The sequence below is a fragment of the Synchiropus splendidus genome, chromosome 1, assembly GCF_027744825.2.
Source record: "Synchiropus splendidus isolate RoL2022-P1 chromosome 1, RoL_Sspl_1.0, whole genome shotgun sequence".
Lineage (NCBI taxonomy): Eukaryota > Metazoa > Chordata > Actinopteri > Syngnathiformes > Callionymidae > Synchiropus > Synchiropus splendidus.
Genome location: NC_071334.1, coordinates 59970470 through 59988724, shown reverse-complemented (window position 1 = coordinate 59988724; position 18255 = coordinate 59970470). Strand labels below are relative to the sequence as shown.

Below are 18255 nucleotides of genomic sequence, written 5' to 3'. Positions count from 1 at the left end.
GTCTTGTCTCAACACCAGGAAGAGTTACTATCACTTAGAATGAGATTAAAGAACCATCAAATGAGCCACTAACTGGAATCAATGTGTAGTCATTATATGATGCATTATAATGTCTTCCTGCAGCAGCGATGGATCAGAAAATGCTGGCACTACATTGTCACTGTTCTTCGACTCTCCCTCATCTTCCGCAAACAATGTTCAGCATGCAGACTGTTCAACCACTGTGAGAATGAGAGAAGCGTTCACAGGGGAGTTTGTGAGGGTAGCCGTTTTGATGACTCAGCCTGCAGCAGAGACCGTGTGCCTCCTGTTAATGTCCCCAAACTCCCACCACCCTCCCTTTTTTTTGTCCTGGGTGCGGCACCGTTTTGAAGCACTGCATTACAGAGGTGCTCAGTTACACAGACAAGTTTTTGTTGCATCTGCAATTCATTTGATTTTTTTCTATCAGGCAGAGAAAGGTTCACAAAAACACTCCTGTAAAGAATGTTTGAAAATGAAAAACTTTGTTGGAATAACACGTTCCACAGTAAAATGCAAAAATAATATATGAATCAGAGTCAGGCAACTGATCATCAGAGTGACTTGACCCTATGAATATTCTATTTATATTTAGATTTTATATTTTTCTTGCAAAAGTTGATTGATCAAAGGGACCAACTCTCATGAATAAACACACAGCAAAATTTACCTGGATAAGAAATGGTACAATAGGTCATCATTCATTAAATGTACGCCATATTTTGGGTTTTTTTTGCATTTCAAAGTCAGGTCATGATGAGTGCACTGGGGCACTGTTCTCCTCCTGTCATTGTTCCCTCAACTTAAAATGGAAATATTGTCTCTGTTGGTGTCCTTGCATCCTCTTTCCTTATCAATACAGCAGAAAATTCTATTACAGTAAAAAAAGACAGGAGAGTAGCAGTCAAAACTGTGTCAAGACCAGAGCACACCAAGACTAAGAACAAGAATCGGAGGGCCGGGAAAGAGTCAGGACCATGAGCAATGAGGAGGGTGACGCCAAAACCAAGCTGAATGTAGGATAGAGAAGCAGTTACCTAGACACACGTGTGAAAAACAAGTTTGTCATAGTCTTGGTCTTCAATTTTCATTTTCATTGCGACACTTGCAGCTGATGTTATGATCGGTTTCCAGGCGGAAAGTCATCTTGGAGTCATGGAGTGGAGGAAAAATGGAGGATGAGATGGACAGACTTTCGGAGCGTCCTCAGTCTCCACTCCAATGGTCTGTCGTGATGAGGACCCACCTGAGTCAAATGGCAAACAAGCAGTCAAAAAGTTTTCTCGGTAGGGTGGCTAGACACGACTTTCAAGATCGGGTGCGGTGCTAAGTCATCAGGGAGAGTCTCACAGGTATTGGAACACTCCTCTTCCATGCCAAGAAAACGATGCCCTATGACACAGTCTGGACGCAGACCGAGGACACATCGGAGAGACTATGTCTCCTGAGTTAATGTAATGATATTATGCCACTTTTCTGTTTGAAATAAGTACGTCTTGAATATCATTGTAGGATGTTTGATTTTTTGTGTCATTCACTAATGGTGTCAACAGTCCGCTCAATGGTCTGTCTTAAATATTTATATCGGTTTTCTTGATCTTGTCTTTTCTAAACTTCTCCTTACATTTAGTAGAGATTCATGGCTGCATTACCCTTCTTCAGCAGCAGGAGGGATGCTGTGTCATTGTTGTTAAACAGGACACATCCGCCCCCCTCCTCCTCAGCTGAAAACACAGCTGTGTTATGTTTCAGGTTCTGGCTTTCTTATCACTTGCACGACGTGCAGTCAAATTTCACGTCATTATTTGACCTTTATTCTCCTCCATCCTCTCTCACCTCCTCCCGCACTTCTGAGGTTTCATTTCTTGCGGTTGCAGTGTAAACCAATCAAGCCGCGTGGTCAGAGTTTGGAGGAAAGAGCTTGCGTCACAGATCTGTGTCCTACTATAAAAGCGCTGCCTGCTGCAGCTCCTAGAGCAGTCAGTGCTTAACCTCGGCTCATTACACACACTCTCTTACAAGAAGAAAAAGAAGGAGCACCTGTCCTCACTGAACCATGAGTAGCTTCGGGCATGAGCCTTACTACTCTTCTTCATATCGCCGCAGGTTTGTGGAGTCAACTCCTCGTGTGGTTCTGACCCGAGGTAGGACCTACTCCTCCTTCCATTCCTCCCATGCCTCCCCAGTTTCCTCCTCCCGCCAGCACTACTCTTCTCCTGGTCGTCAGCTCTTTTCTTCCTCCTCCTCCTCCTCGCCATCCTCCTCGGTAGAGTTGGAGCTCAGCCAGGCAGCTCAAATCAGTGCTGAATTCCGTACCATCCGCACTCAGGAGCGCTCCCAGCTGCAGGAGCTCAACGACCGCTTTGCCGGATTCATCGAGAGGGTGCGCGAGCTCGAGCAGCAGAACCGTGCCCTGCAGGCTGAGCTCCAGCTGCTGAGGCAGAGAAACACGGAGCCGTCCCATCTGAGAGCCCTGTACGAGCAGGAGGCCCGCTCTCTGAGGGCAGCTGTCGATGATGCCAGGGCTGAGCAACAGGCAGCTCTTGGGGAGAGGGAGCGCCTGGAACAAACCCTAAGAAACATGCAGGGACAGTTTCAAGAGGAGGTTCTTGCTCGAGAAGAGGCCGAGGGCAGGCTGATGGAGGTCCGGCGTGAAGCTGATCAAGTGACCCTAGCCAAGGCTGAGCTGGAGAAAAGCGTGGAAAGCCTGCTTGAAGAACTGGCCTTCCTCAAGAAGATTCAAGAAAGTGAAATGGTGGAACTGCAGACCCAGATGCAGTTAGGAGTCCAGTTGGCTGTGGAATCTGAAACCGCTGCTCCCGACCTCTCCGGTGCTCTGAGGGATATCCGCGCGCAGTACGAGAGGCTAGCCACTAAGAACATGCAAGCCGCTGAAGAGTGGTTCCGAGGGAAGGTGGGCTCCATGACGGAGGCTGTGGCTGTCCACAGTGATGCAGTGAGGAGCTCCAAGGACGAAGCTGGAGAATACAGGCGTCAACTTCAGGCCCGACTGCTGGAGATCGACGCCTGTAGAGGCCTGAACGAGTCACTCGAGAGGCAGCTGGTGGAGATGGAAGCAAAACAAAGTGCAGAGATCGCTGCCATGCAGGTCTGAAGGGGGGACATACAGGGAAATAGAAGGACTGAATTGTGACTATGGCCTTGTACACATTCATCTTGTTAACAAACTGCAACTGCAAAGATCAGATAGTGGTTCAAAGGATTTGTGTCTTTGTCTGACTTGCTCATCTTTTATTCTAGGACACGATTGCAGATCTGGAGAGAGAGCTTGGGATGACCAAAAAGGAAATGGCCCGCTACCTGAAGGATTATCAAGATCTACTGAACGTCAAGATGGCTTTGGACATTGAGATTGCTGCATACAGGTGAGAGGTCGCACACATGGTAAGTCTGTTACACAGTCAAAGCAATGATTATTACTGTCATGCCTCTACTGCGGCAGTGCATTATGGGACCTGTATGGGACTATACACTTCCATCACATTGCAGGCCGTATGAAATCAAATCATGAGCCATTGCAGGCCCTCAGGCCATGAGTTTGACAGTATGGCCTCAAGTCAGTAAATTCTATGTTTATATTTAAGAAGTTTCAGGAAATCATCTCGGTCTTTTTCTTGTCCGTTTCGGAAACAGGAAGCTCTTGGAAGGGGAGGAGACTCGCCTCAACGTTGGCATGGCCGGTGGTGTTTCTTCTTTGTACGGACACACTTTAGCAGGACCGTCCTTCACTCGGCCCCTCCTCTCCAGCCTGAGCACTGACTTCATGGTGACATCGCGACTTTATAGCTCAAGCGTCAGAACCACCGAGGGTAGTATCATTTCTGCCAGCCACGCCCAACACTCAGAGGCCGTCCCTCCAACTGGAGAGGAGGAAGTTGAGGAAGAGGAAAATAATGAGGAGAAAACTGAGGAGGGAGAGGAGGGAGACACTAAAGAGGATGAGGAAGGTTAGTGCAACTTTTGTTCAGGTCAAATGGCAAAATAGCATGTATGTCACGCAAATATGTACGTCTTCAGCAGGTGGTGATGAAGAGCAGCCGGATGAAGGGACCGTAGCGGACGACAAGGCCGGCGAAGAGGAAGGAGAAAATGTCAATAACAAAGAGGAAGTGCAAGAAGATGGGAAGATGGAGGAGGAAGCAGAAAATAGTGACAGGAAAGACAAAAACGAAGCTGAAAAGAAGGAGGATGATAAATGTGCTAAATCTGAAGTTGCACCTGATCTGACCGCGGGTGACACCAAAAAATAAAACAAGTGTATCAGAGCATAGCTGGTCAGCACTTTATAATGTAGCAACATCTGCTTTGAATAAATCGCTGCAGGTAAAGATGAACTTCTCACGGCCCATGTCTGCAAAGCACAAACACAGAGATCAATGTCTAATAACATCGCAGTCAATACTTGGATCAGTCGTGAGTAAAAGCTCAAGGTTTATGACCCTAGTCAGCATCTTTAATTGGCACCTATAGATTAGTCTGGGAATTTTCACATTATCTGTTTTAATTGATTTACCATGCTGTTCAGTGACACATATGTTTATGTATTCATTTGTATGTATCATTTGGATCTTAAAATATAATTATATATAACAGACCATTGTAACAGTTTTCTTGCACAAATCATCTCTTAAATGTCACAATGTCCTCACCAGCTTGAAAGCTTTAAAGTGTCAACTGTGACTTTGTGTCAAATAAAATGCAAAAATGGAAATGATCAACTATGTTTTGTTTGATTCTTTCAAATAGAACTGGTTCAGTTCGAGTGAGTTTTACACCAGTTCAAGTTGGATTTTATGTTATGATTTGGTCCACTAAAATGAAGCTTAACATAAATTGAATATGAAGCCGACAGCAGGTGACAAATGCAAACTTAAATCTTTAAACATGAAAGATTCTCTGCAGATGCAGTGCATTGTGGTTTATTCTTACATGGCTGGCTACTTAGCTACAAGTGTTTGATTTGGATCAAGTTTTTGCTGGCAGACGGTGCTTGCTGACAGGTGATTTTAGGATCAAGTTTAGTGAAATACTGCACATGAGTTCGTCATTACTTCATGTCCACATGTCAGCAATTTTGAAGTTCAGTCTGGTTGGCAGTCACAAATTCTAGGGATGATCTGAGAAGGATTGCAGGGGCAACTGTCTCAGCAGGGAAGCCAAAAGACTCCTTCCACTGGCCACTTTCATCATTGTCTCAGGTAGGATCATGAGACGTTCCTGGGCCAGCTGGGCCATAAAATTGCTGCAACGTGACCTGGGTCAACCCAAGGCCTCCCCCCTTACAGACAAGACTGAAACACCTCTCCTGGGCGACATCTGCCCGGCATCTAACCTCCCTGACACTAAAACATTGACCATTGAAAAGGCTGTGAGAATGATGTCAAAATAATGAGTTTGCTCAAGTCAGAAATGCCCAGATTAAGTAAAGCTTGTTGTTCAACTGCTTCTATATTTGCATATATTTTATACATTATATATTTGTTTGAGAAATATTTAATCTTTTCTGATGTGATTGTAATTCTATCGTTAAAGATAAATGTCCTAAATTTGTGCCACATTGAGGCGTGTCACAGCTCCCTTCGTGTTATAATGGGGCGATTCAAACTGCATTTAAATCCTATTTTCTCAGCTCCCTCAATTTTGTTATATGATTTTGCCAAATATATGTTTGGGATTTCTGATTACTTATACAGATGCAAGAACAAGTACCATCCATTTCCTGCTTTCAAGCTGAAACGCAGGGCTTTTATGTATATTTGAATTTGAATGGCATGTACTGTAACCACATGGTTTCCCAAAATGCACATCCGGTGGCATGAATTTCCAACTCTAAGTTTGCAGATGTATGTCTATAATAGCACCTGAATCATATAAACAAGACACAAGAGAGTTTGGTGACTTCATGATGTCATTTATTAAGCAAATGCTGCTGGGAAGTTGATGATGATGATGAGCAAAGTCATGGGATTGCAAACAGTAGCACCTCATGTGTTTCTGTTATGAAATTCAAGTCCATCTTTTGCATACAAGAATGCATGTAGCTGCGCATGTGCACTGGTTTTTACTTATTTGCACTCAGATTAACATAACAGGTAAAAAGCATGTTTAAGGCTACGAGTTCCTTCGGGTTTGATTTGAAGCTTTTCTTTGCTTTCCGGTTCTGGATGTGTGTTGCTCTTCTGGTCGTGCCCGGTTTCTTGCGTCACTGCAGGGTTTGTTGATTCTTTAGATGTTTAGAGGTGTTTTTTTTTTTTTGGCTCAGTTGGTGTTTTCACATATTTAGTAAGGCTACTTTAGTTCAGTGTGTGTCTGAGTGGCGGTTTGATCCTCCTTGGTTTCCACTATAAACCATCTATATTGCATTTAGTCCCTTCTCATCGATAAATACTTGATTCTATGAGAGGAAAAGTTTCCCCTCCCCTGAGCTAGCATGCAGAGAACACCCCACTGCCTACTGACTCACCGTTCATCAGCAGAAAGAGAGCATAAATCCCCCCCCACCCACCCACCTTGTCTGACCACACCTTGCAGCAAAGCCCCAATTAAAGCTGTCACTCAAACATGCATTTTTAAGCAGCTTCACTCTACAGTTGGTTTCGTATGTTTCAGAGAGTTTATGTTGATTACGCTCTAGCTGTATGTTATGTTAGTTTTGGGTTTGACTGCTCGTCCTGACTGCTGCTGCTCCACCTCAGTGGTATCCTCAGTTGCCCTGGGTCACCTCCTTGACGGACTGGGTGGAGTGCTTCTCTGTCTTCTTGGTGGAGATCACTGTGTCCTGGAGCACCTCCTCAACCTCTTTGACAGTCTCCGTCACTGTCACTGACTTGGTGACCAGCTTTGATCCGTCCTCTCCAGTTGTGATTGTCTCCACTGTTTTGGTGATCACCACCTTTTGGCCACCGTCGTCTTTCACTGGGCTCTCGTCGACACCGTTGGCTACTACGTCGCTTTCTTTCTCCTCGTCCTTCTTCTCGTCTGGACTGGACTTGTCCATGTCACCATTCATGGCAGCGTCCTTCGTTTCTACCTTGGTATCTTCAGTTTTTTTGTCAGACTTGTCTTCGGCTGGCTTCTGTGGCTCGGATTTGCCAATCTCCGTTTTTGGGGGGTCCTCTTTTGCAGGTTCTGCTTTTACAGATTCTGATTTAGGACTCTCAGATTTGGGGGACTCTGCCTTGGGTGAACTTTCTTTGGGGGACTCAGGTTTCTGAGATGTTGGCTTAGGGGATTCAGACTTAGGGCTTTCGGCTTTAGGTGATTCTGTCTTGGGAGAGGTGGGTTTGGGGGCTTCAGACTTTGGTGAGCTTGGTTTTGGGGAAGTAGGTTTTGGGGATTCAGATTTGGGAGATTCTGCTTTCGGGGATTCAGACTTGGGTGACTGTGGTTTGGGCGATTCAGATTTAGGGGAGCTAGGTTTAGGAGATTCAGACTTAGGGGACTGTGGTTTAGGAGATTCAGACTTAGGGGACTGTGGTTTTGGGGACTCGGATTTTGGAGATGCAGCCTTTGGGGATTCTGACTTGGGTGAGTCTGCCTTGAGGGATTCAGGCTTAGGTGATACTGACTTTGGGGATTCAGGTTTAGGTGACTCTTCCTTTGTTGTTTCGGGCTTGGGCGAGTCAGCCTTAGGTGAACTTGCTTTCTCTTTTTCTTCATTCTGGGTTTCGGCTTTGACTGCATCTACTTTCAGGGCTTCGGTTTTTGTAACGACTTCCTCTTTTATTTTGTCTGTTTCGGCATCATCGGTCTCATCTTCATGTTTGGAGGCTTTGTCACTTCCAGCATCATCTACCTTCTCCTCCTCCTCCTGCTCTTCTTCTCCTTCTCCACTGGCTTCCTTGTCTGTGGTCTGCTCTTTTTCAGGTGAGGCTTTTGACTCTGGAGCTTTAGCGCACAGTACTGTTTCCTCAACTTCCTCTTCATCTCCTGCTTCTTCTCCTTCATCTCCTTCTTCAGCCCCCTTTTCATCCTCTTCCTCCCCCTCTTCTTCATTATCACCCTCCTCGCCTTCATCACCCTCCCCCTCTTCCGCTCCATCCTCTTCTTCCGCCTCCTCCTTTGAAGGAGCACTGGCACTAACTTTAGCGTCTGCAGCAGCTACAATTTCCTCCTCCTCCACTTCATCTGCCTCCTCTTCTCCCTCATCCTCTCCTGCTTCTCCTTCCTCCTGCTCCTCCTCCTCTTCCTCCTCTCCTCCATCTTCCAGTGTGGCTGAGAGTTCCTGCGCAATCTCTGCGAGAGCTTCGTCCAGCTCCGCCTTCTCATCCTCCACCCTGGTCTCTTCGATGATCTCTTCCACAAACTTGTGCTGCACCTTCAGCTTGGGAGGTTCAGATTTGGTCTTAGAGATTTTGGGTGAAGGCATCGACTGTCTGTAGGGGAAGGAGCTGAAGTGGGTTTCTTCTCCTTCCAGAAGTTTCCTGGAGAAATGTAATGATATACTTGAATGAATGCACCATAACAGTGGTATTTAATGCAAGAATCCAGGGGCTGCATTATACCTGTATGCAGCAATTTCAATGTCCAGCGCCATCTTGACATTGAGGAGGTCCTGGTACTCGCGCAGATGTCGAGCCATCTCCCACTTGGTGCTCTTGAGCTCATTGTCCAGCTGATGAATGGTTTCCTAAAAAAAAAAAAAAAAATAGAGAACATTTATTCAGCTTAAACTTAAAAAGGAGCCATGCAATACTTTGCACTGAGGGTTTCATATTTTATTTCCCCAGCAATATGGATCTCTTCAAGGACAGTCAGCAGAACAGCGTGTGATGCAAGGACAGCGCCAATAAAGGCATCGACCAGTGACTCTGACTCAGCAGCATGAGGAGAGATGAGAGGGAGGGGGAGGGGAGGGGGGCTGTGCTGCAGTGTGGGCTGCTTAACTCTTTCCTGACACGCCAAGTGTCTGCTGAATGCACAATGAGCGTCATTACGCAGCAAAAGTCTCAACACGACTAAACTCTCCACCAACGCCGTTTTTAACTTTAAATTCATCCCGATTTTTATGACCAGAAGTAGTTGCCCCAAACACAAGTTTCCGAAACTGAATGAAAGGGTGATTTGTAATTCTAGAAGTGGGGCGTTGATACCTGCAGGCTGGACATGTCGTTGTTGTGACGGTCCTCGATGTCATTGAGCTGCCGCTCCAGAGATTCCCGGGTGCCGCGGACCGACTCCAGCTCCACGGTCTTGGACTGGAGCTGCCTGCGGTAGTCTGCAATCTCGTCCCGAGCGGATTTGATGGCGTCCTTGTTCTGTTCCGCCGCCTCCGTCAGCTTGGAGTAGCGACACATGAACCAGCTCTCCACCTGCTGCAGGTTGTGGTTGGAGTGACCCTCCAGCTCGGAGCGGATCTCCCGCAGCGCCTCGGTGATGTCCGCCTTCTGGACCTCCTTCCTCTCCACGCTCACCTGAGACTCCTGAATCTGCGCGATCAGGTCGCTCACCTCCTCCTCGTGGTTGTTGCGGATGAAGGCGATCTCATCTTGAAGTGACTGAACTTTCTTTTCCAACTCGGACTTGACCAAGTCCGAGTCGTTGGCGTCCTTCTTCAGGACGCGGATGATGGCTTCAGTCTCCTCCCTGATGCGGGCTTCCTCCTCGAAGCGGTCCCGCAGCCTCTGGATGTCCTCCTCGATGTGCTCGGTGTCCAGCTGGATCTGAGCCTTGTCGTGGTGGATCTGCTCCAGGACCGCGCGGAGCTCCTGCAGCTCCTGGTCGTAGAGGTCCCCCAGCTGCGAGCGGGACACCTGCTTCTGCCGCAGAGCCTGGATCTCTGCCTCGATCTGCTTGTTCTGCTGTTCCAAGTAGTGGACCTTGTCGATGTACACGGCAAACCGGTCGTTGAGCCCCTGAAGCTGCTGCTTCTCGTTGGAGCGCTTGAAGTCTCCGTTCAGGAGCCCGGGCTGCTGCAAGTCCGCGCTGTCTGCCGAACTGAAGACCGCGGAGCTGCCGTAAGAGCGGCTCACTGGTGCGTTCAAGCTCCGCTTGTAAGAGGAAGTCAGGGTAGAGCCGGGACCTGTCCTGGACCAGGACTGGCTGCGATAGCCACTGGACATGGTGGCCCCTGGGCCACGACTAAAACTGCTGTATCCTGGTGTCCTAGTATCCATCGTTCTTCTGATCGAATCCACCGGGTAACTCATCCGGTCGGGTAAGTGAGCAGGGATGGAGGTGAGGCGTGTGTATGTGCGTGCGTGTGTGCAGGTGAGGAGTGTGTGGCTCTCACAGCAACTAACACTCCCTCGGTCTGCTCCTTTTATATCTGAGGCTGTGGTGCTCACTCGACAGGTCCGTCACTTCTGTTTGGTCCACAGATGGAAGAGGGAGGGATCAGAACCACAACGCCATCTCAGAGTGGCCCAGGGTTGCCCTCACACCAAACCGCGTCACTCGAGCAGACGGCGTGTACTTCGAGAAACACTAGGGGCCCCTGGCACATTGGATCCAGCTTCCGCAGGTCTGCATCCCTCCTCTCTTTTGAAGAGGATAGAACGGAGTGAAGAGATGTATTAGTGAAAGTTTTCAATAGTTCGTATATTATTATAAAAAAATATAAAGACTCAGAAATATTTCACATTCATGAACTTTGAATGTTTGTTATTATTATATCGTTAATACACTCATAACAATAATACCTTCTTTCCAGAATAACTACAATGGACGTGACTGTTTATAACAATATAGTTAATAATTTAAATCCAGATGACAAGTAAATTATAGTTTGCAGAACTTCCCTTTAATTAACATCCCAATGCTCAAGACTGTCCCAAAAATAAGAAACTACAACTGTGGATAATAACTGTGGCTATATAATCTATCAAATGAGCTTTAAAAGTGAAACCTTATTCTACATATTATATTTTTAATCCCCTGTAGCGTTCAGCCGAATGCGCTGTCCGGGGTCCTGAAAGCAGTTCGCTTCCAGCCGCTATGTTTTGAATGTCAGTAATGACACCTTTCTTATCTTTATTTAAGGACAATACAATATGACCAATAACCGCCCAATTGCTTCACAGAAATTGATAGGAACAAATAAGTTAATGATCATTTGATTGAGACTTCTTTTAGGTTTGCACTAGTAAAACACACCGTTCAATCAACCACCTGCAGAGTAGCGAAATATTTTAATAAAATAAAGTAAAAAAAACAAAAATAAAACATCACATGCACCAGAAACACATTGAAATTTCAATTATTCAGTTTGGAATAGCTGAAAGTCAAATGTGAATCTTCCAAATTTTTCCATCACCGAGCGATGACAACAAGTTCCTGAGTCAGAGTCATAATTTCTATCAACCATTTGTCTTGTTCAGTCACTCTACAGAACAGATGGCAGATCATTATCACTCTTTTATCACAAAATTGTAATTTAACTGATTCAGCTCGAACGGATCTTGGAATTCATTCTTGTACTACAGAGGTAAGAGCTGAAGTTTGCTGGCACATGATCGTCACATCATCTGCAGAGAACTGCGATGAATTTTTAAACAGCCAGGGAAAAAAATCTATTGAAACTCTGCACACAACTCCCACTTAGGGAGCGAAGCTATCCACATAACATGTGTGGAGTGTACTGCAATACTCCCAATCCCAAGCCTTTTACCAAACAGCTGTCTGAATGACTGCCAACATTATATCCACACTGAAACAATAATGGTAGATTGGTAGCGTGCAGACATCCTCACACATCTCCACCAAAGCACCAGGGATTTGTGGGTGATCCCTCTATTTGCTGAGATGCTACCCCCCAACTGCGATGTGTCAGTGTCCTCACCCTCCACCTATTGATCTTCTATCAATCCTGGTTTTCCTCTTTGATCAAAGGTCACCTGGCTTCATTGCAGAACGATTAACAATAGTTGGGGGTGGGGAGCGGTAATGCAGCAGAAAAGTGGCCTCTGTGTTCTTTAAGAATTCATGACCATTCAGTCAAAATTATCACCTCATCTATGTCATCCCTTTTTGTCTCTTCATTTGCTCTCCTGCATGAGCATTACTCAAGTGGAGCTGAGACATCAGGCTGGGCCAATTTTAGATTGCTCCAGAGAACTAGGCATAGAGACAAATAGCCTGAGAGCGAGACGGAGAGGGAGGGAGAGACGGTCAGTATGACTTTCTCCCCTATGTGTACACGTCTGTCTATTTTAAGCTCTATTACACATGATAAGGTGCCACACCCATCTGCTCACACACCACCGTGTCCTTGAGACTGTGAATACAGACCCCCTGCTGGCTGCTGGTTTATGAATGTAAGCATTTATATGGATAAGATTGGCCGCTGAAAGTGCTTTTGGCTGCCCTACAAAGGTGGCAGTGGCGTGATATACGGGGTGGAGTGAGTGAGTGAGTGGGCGGGACAGAAACAGTTGAGTCAGTCAACATCAGTTCTCAGGTCCAGCACGCTGCAGAACACTGTTTTCAAATGGCACTGCAGTAGAGAAAGGCCAGAGCAAGCAATGCACAAATCGGAGAGACCCCTGCTGCCTCGACAACCTGCATTATATGTAGCAATTTCAGAGCCAGATCACAGAAATATGAGTCAATACATGGCAAAAATGTGTTTATCAGCAGAGCTGGCAACTTAACTGTCAATGTCTGAAGACTTTATTGGCCTCAGGGAGGAGGTGTAATCTATCATCTTCTCTCTACCAGAGAGCAGACTTTCATCCTCACTCAGGAGAATTGCTCGGAATGTGTTCAGAATGTCCTTGAAGGTTGCTGGAGGTGTAATGTCAACCCTCATTTGTTTCTTTGACATTCAGAAAACAACACTCCGTGGCATCTTCTGCAGGTACAAACTGAGCTTAGTGCACCACACATCTATAGGCTTTCTCATCTTGGCTATGTTCCTAGAGAAAGTTTAGGTCCCCATAGAATCCAACCCTTGTGTCCGTTCGCACTGGTGGTGAGACCGCAAGAGAACACCTCCTTACCCTGGCTACCCAGTTAGATATTCAAGGCATAGGGAGGCACTGGTGCCGATCCAGGGCACATTGGAACATGTTTGAGAAGCTGGAATAGGTTCCCAGGAAGAGGGTATCCTGGACCTCTTTGCTTTGACTGCTGCCCTAATGACTCCAAGCAGGATACGCAGTGGACAATGGGTGGATGGGGTTTGAATATCAGATTTTTTTCACTACGTTTGAATCACTATGTTTAGGTATTATCTAAGTTACGCTCTACTTTATAAGTTCACATCACTGTGTGTACTGTGTGTATAATAGTCTTTTCTCTTCCAGAAAGTGCCTCATGATGGCTAGAGTTCTTTATTATTTATTTATGCCTCAGCCCTCCAACAAGTGCATGCGTTGAGATCACGAAACTTTAAAGAAAAGCACTTAAAATTGGAAATATAGGATGAAAGCGCACGTGAACAGAAGGCATGATCTCGATAGGTGATGTTGAGACTGAGGGAAAGCTATCGCTCCCACTCTAATTTAGATTTACGTCGCTGACGTGGGGCCCACTGTTGCAGGTTTACTGCGAACATATATGTGCGAGCTGAAGATGAATGGTCCATGTCATGGCTCACGTCGATACTGGGAAAGCTACAAATCTAACAGAGTATCATCGTCCATGCCCACGCACTTTTCTTAGTGCCTTAAATCTCAGCTGAGTTGCGTCTGGGGCCCAATGTTCATGAAGCGCAGGCGCCATAAACACTGGTATTCTTATTTAAATCTAAACTAGTATGATGCTCAATATTTCTGCTGTAAATAATCCCCTCAACATGGGGGTGTGTACCGACTTGCACGTCAACAGCACAAGATTTGGATTATTGCACCTTCAGCACCCAATTAAGGCGTGTTGTATATTGACCAACATTTTTCCCAGAGGATTGTCAGACCTGTGCTGGTGCACATTCAGGCCAATGAAATCTTGCTATTGGGTGAGCATATGAAAGCACAGCTGTTATGTGATGAGCCAATACACACTTGGCTCACCTGTGTTTTAATGTTTGCTAATGTGAACATGTAATCTTGGTACACACCACTTTATCAACATCTTAGGCCACAGAATCTAATGCTTCATTGATCTGCTGACTTAAGCGATTCTGTCCGCCACTTCGCTTGGCAGGGAATCAGTCATGGCAAAAATCAAATCCTTTTTTTCACTAGAATGGTGAGTTGAAGAGGAGAGTGAAGGCAAGAGTTGGAACAGAGACAACTGTCTGTGTGTAGAGGAGCAGCTGAGGGAAGCCTTGTATGACAGTGATGAGACTGGTATTGTATGTGTGTGGTTCGGAGATAGTAGCTCTGACACAGAGGCAAGAAACAGAGCTTGAGGTCAGAGTTGAAGATGCCCGGGGTTTCTTTGGACTGACTAAGAAGGGCAAGATTAGAAACAAGTATATTAGATGAGCAGCTCACATAATATACGTTTGAAGACAAAGTTAAGGAGGCCACACTCAGGTGCTGGGACACATGGAAATGAGAGACACTGAAACATGTCAGATGAAGAAACTGAGTTTCCTATTAAAATGGGAGAAGAACAACCATTGAGGTTCATGGATATACTGAACATGCATATGAAGTGAATAGGTCAGCCAAAGGACAAAGGAAAATATTTGAACTATTTTAGAACTGTAAATTGCATTTACTCAATCAATTTTCCATGTTGTTTCAAGCGGTTTTCAGTGTTTACAAAGCAAATAAAATCTGCCATGGTCACGACTGAGTTTTCTGAGTGAACCTTTCTACAGTCTAGGTATGTACAAACTAAACTGGCAGCCTTTTCTATGTCAAAACAAAAGTAAGCTGAATCAGTCAACATAATGTAACTTGACACTTCTTAACAGTATAGTCAATGAATGCTCATGTGTACACAGTTACTCGGTTTGTTCTGACTTGTATAGATTTTGTTAATTGTAATTCTGCCTCTTGCTCTTTTGTATCACCTGACTTAAATACTGTTTTTCCCCACATGAAGCAGATTAATACTCTTGTTTGTACGGTGAAAGACCAGCCAACAGCCACCTGAAAATCATCGGTCCCTAGGAAAGTCTTGGGTACACTTTATCTCGAGTCTAACTGGTCAGTAGATTATTTACTGTTTGAATCGGCAAACTTCCTACTGCAGCATCCTGTTGGGGGGCAGAAGGTCTGCCTGCTGTTTCAAGATTGATGGAGGAGAGGTGAAAGGCTAAGAGGATGTGATGGTGATGAATGCATGGTGCGGCACCCAAAGGTAGCAGTGGTGGGCCTGTGTTAGTGTGGTAGGTATTGATGATGTCATGGTTAATGGAAGGAGAAAAATGAACCAGGATGAATGAGAACTTGGGGGTGGTATAGGTGAGTAGAAATAGAACGGTTAGACACTGCAGTTTATCTGCAATGCATCAGTAGCTCCCTCTCTCTCTCTCGTCCTCTCCCTTGTTGTGATTTTACTGTATGTAGATTTGGCAGATGCAGCGTCTTTCATCGGTCGATGCTGGATGGAATTCCATCCACAGAAGCTCATACTTTGATTCTACATATCGATAGTTGGAGGCTATCAAATAAAGTGGTCCCACCCAACTTAAGGCACTCTGGGCCCAGATATTCACCTCAACAGATGGACTTTCAAACTATGGAGGTATAGGATTTGACTATCATGTTTTGGGTCATCACAATAAATTATTGGGAAGTTCTGTAATCCTCTCAATCTTCTGCTGTATTTTTAGCACCTTCACTTGGTTTCTGCTCTGCTCGGATCCCTAACTGATAAAAATTAGTGTGTGTTGGGGGTGTCTTGACAAGCCGACATCTTGTGAGGACTTTTTGCATTATGAGGACATTTTGGCCTCACAAGGTTAGGAGGGTTAAAACCTCAGTAAAAGTAGTTCAATATAATTGGGTGTAAGGTTGGTCATTTGTTTTGGATAGTTAAGTTTAGTCTGAGGGGCACAGGAACGCATTTTGGCAATGAGAAGTCCTCACAAAAGCAGCAAAGCAAACATATGAGTCAATGTGTGTGCATCTGGTTCCTCCTCACTTGTGGCGACCGATTCTTGGCAAAACACTCCTCCAACCCAAATCCAACCCAACTCCAACCCAACTCCAACACTCCTCCAACACAACTCCAACACAACTCCAACCCTCCAACCCAACTCAAACCCAACTCCAACCCAACTCCAACACTCCTCCAACCCAACTCCAACCCAACTCGAATCCAACTCCAACACAACTCCAACCCAACTCCAACCCAACTCCAACACAACTCCAACCCAACTCCAACATTCCTCCAACCCAACTCGAATCCAACTCCAACACAACTCCAACCCAACTCCAACCCAACTCCAACATTCCTCCAACCCAACTCCAACCCAACTCCAACACAACTCCAACACAACTCCAACATTCCTCCAACACTACTCCAACACAACTCCAACCCAACTCCAACATTCCTCCAACCCAACTCCAACCCAACTCCAACATTCCTCCAACCCAACTCCAACCCAACTCCAACACAACTCCAACACAACTCCAACACAACTCCAACACAACTCCAACATTCCTCCAACCCAACTCCAACACAACTCCAACTCAACTCTTAACCAACTCCAACCCAACTCCAACATTCCTCCAACCCAACTCTTAACCAACTCCAACCCAACTCCAATCCAACTCAAATCCTTATGGGGACCTTATGCCAATTTGAGGATGAAGACTGCATCATTATAATTAGGTGTGAGTTGGTTCAGACTCCTGGTTAAGGTTTTAGATGGTTAGGTTTGGGGTGAGAGGCTGGGGAAAGGGTTAAGTCAATGAGAAACCTCACAATGTCCCCACAAGACGAAAATAATAGAAATAGAAAATCAAACGTATGTGTAGTGTGTGTGTGTGTGTGTGGATAGAGGGGGATAGAGAGAGATAGCTGCATCCTTGCTAGCGATATTTACAATGACCAATTCTTGGAAACACACCTTAAGCTATTTGTGGGGAGCGGCAAAGGGTCCCCAGGTTATAGTATCAATTTGAAGATTACTGGAGGGAACTTCAAAAGAACTAGGTTATTCTGACTGAATAAAAGTTTGGTTCAGGTCCTGGATGGTTAGGTTCAGAGTGAGAGGCTGGGGAAAGCATTAGGTCAATGAGTGGTCCCCGCAAAACATTCAAACAGACTGTGCGTGTGTATCAGTGTGTGGGATTTCTCCCTGGTTTTATGTCAGCAAATCAGATTTAATGGATTCGCAAGTTGAGCAGCAAAATGGCTTCACAAATCAAATTGTCTCTAATTAGATTTCAAATATCACTGCATCGTAATGTGACTTTCATCCAGGGGAAGAACACTCTGCAGTGAGCCACAAATAGTTCAATTCAGTTGGAGCTGCCACCACTGTGAGTCTTTTTCTCACTTTTGCTCGAATGATCACACATTTGGTCTGTTTCAGTCATGCATCCCTCACCCTGCAGGATAAGTTAGTTGTCCCACTGGACATAACCACAAACATACTGACATCCTTTGAGTATTTACTATGATGCTCTTCCTGTCATTGTCTTACAGACATTGCAGTCCCCCAAAATGCCACTAAAATTTGCTGATGATACCTTTATTTTTTCATCACCTAATTTTATGACAAACACACTAATATACAGCATGTGTTTACTTGAATATCCGAGGGTCAAAAACACTGTGTTGATGGAGACTGTGATATTGCTTATCTCTGCAATATGGTCACGTGTGCTTATTCAGGCTCCTCTCTACACAAGAGACATGACATTGACCTTTTTTTTTCCTTAACTGAATGGTTTTGTATTTCTCTGTTTCATTTTTTATACATCAGTTTGTGGAATATAACATGACTCATTGATTCACTTCACTGATTGGTAGGAAGTAAACATTTTTTTGCTTTTTAAAAATTGCATATAATGTCTTGGTCATAGCTTTTGTGACACCAGCAATGTGTTTAGAGCTGTTGATATTGAGGTAGCGTGGTTTTATTTTGAGTATTTGTGTCAAGCCAACAAGGCAAACAATGCTTCACTCATTTGAACATTTTAACCCAATTTCTAAGCATCATGAAATTAACACTACCTCAACATATACATATTAGCAGGATATCTTGAGAAAACCTTCCAGTAAATGCATTTCATTATGATTTTTCAATAGCCAGGTCTGAACCCAGGTCTTATTGCTGTATTGTAATGAATCAAAACTTCGGATGTTTTGGTTTAGCTTTGTTTTTAAACATGTGGTAAAAAGTGATGCAAAGAACCTTTTCACTGA

General features: G+C 45.1%; 2 protein-coding genes across 3 annotated transcripts; one reads left to right on the top strand and one right to left on the bottom strand.

Moving 5' to 3' along the window:
• The first annotated feature begins 2012 nt into the window (after positions 1-2012).
• On the top strand, positions 2013-4746 carry LOC128748123 (neurofilament light polypeptide-like). 2 transcript variants are annotated; one of them, XM_053846542.1, is made up of 4 exons: positions 2013-3130; positions 3283-3407; positions 3676-3989; positions 4063-4746. In XM_053846542.1, the coding sequence occupies exons 1-4, from the start codon at positions 2078-2080 to the stop codon at positions 4290-4292; spliced, it is 1722 nt and encodes a 573-aa protein (XP_053702517.1). In that variant the 5' UTR covers positions 2013-2077; the 3' UTR covers positions 4293-4746. The 2 variants fall into 2 exon arrangements, with proteins under 2 accessions (XP_053702517.1, XP_053702506.1); XM_053846531.1 differs by having other exon boundaries at positions 4060-4746.
• Positions 4747-5975: 1229 nt separating this feature from the next.
• Positions 5976-10286, bottom strand: nefma (neurofilament medium chain a). The gene is made up of 3 exons (XM_053846519.1): positions 9135-10286; positions 8547-8671; positions 5976-8465 (listed from the first exon to the last, which is right to left on the bottom strand). Exons 1-3 carry the CDS (start codon positions 10188-10190, stop codon positions 6746-6748), a joined length of 2901 nt encoding a protein of 966 aa, XP_053702494.1. The 5' UTR covers positions 10191-10286; the 3' UTR covers positions 5976-6745.
• Between the last annotated feature and the right edge of the window lie 7969 nt (positions 10287-18255).

Excerpts from the sequence above, each read along its gene's own strand:
- LOC128748123 (XM_053846531.1), top strand. The coding sequence starts at position 2,078 with ATGAGTAGCTTCGGGCATGAGCCTTACTACTCTTCTTCATATCGCCGC. Across the intron at positions 3,131-3,282 it reads CAGAGATCGCTGCCATGCAG|GACACGATTGCAGATCTGGA; the intron begins GTCTGAAGGGGG and ends CTTTTATTCTAG. Across the intron at positions 3,408-3,675 it reads ATTGAGATTGCTGCATACAG|GAAGCTCTTGGAAGGGGAGG; the intron begins GTGAGAGGTCGC and ends TTTCGGAAACAG.
- nefma (XM_053846519.1), bottom strand. The coding sequence starts at position 10,190 with ATGAGTTACCCGGTGGATTCGATCAGAAGAACGATGGATACTAGGACA. Across the intron at positions 8,672-9,134 it reads ACGACATGTCCAGCCTGCAG|GAAACCATTCATCAGCTGGA; the intron begins GTATCAACGCCC and ends TTTTTTTTTTAG. Across the intron at positions 8,466-8,546 it reads ATTGAAATTGCTGCATACAG|GAAACTTCTGGAAGGAGAAG; the intron begins GTATAATGCAGC and ends ACATTTCTCCAG.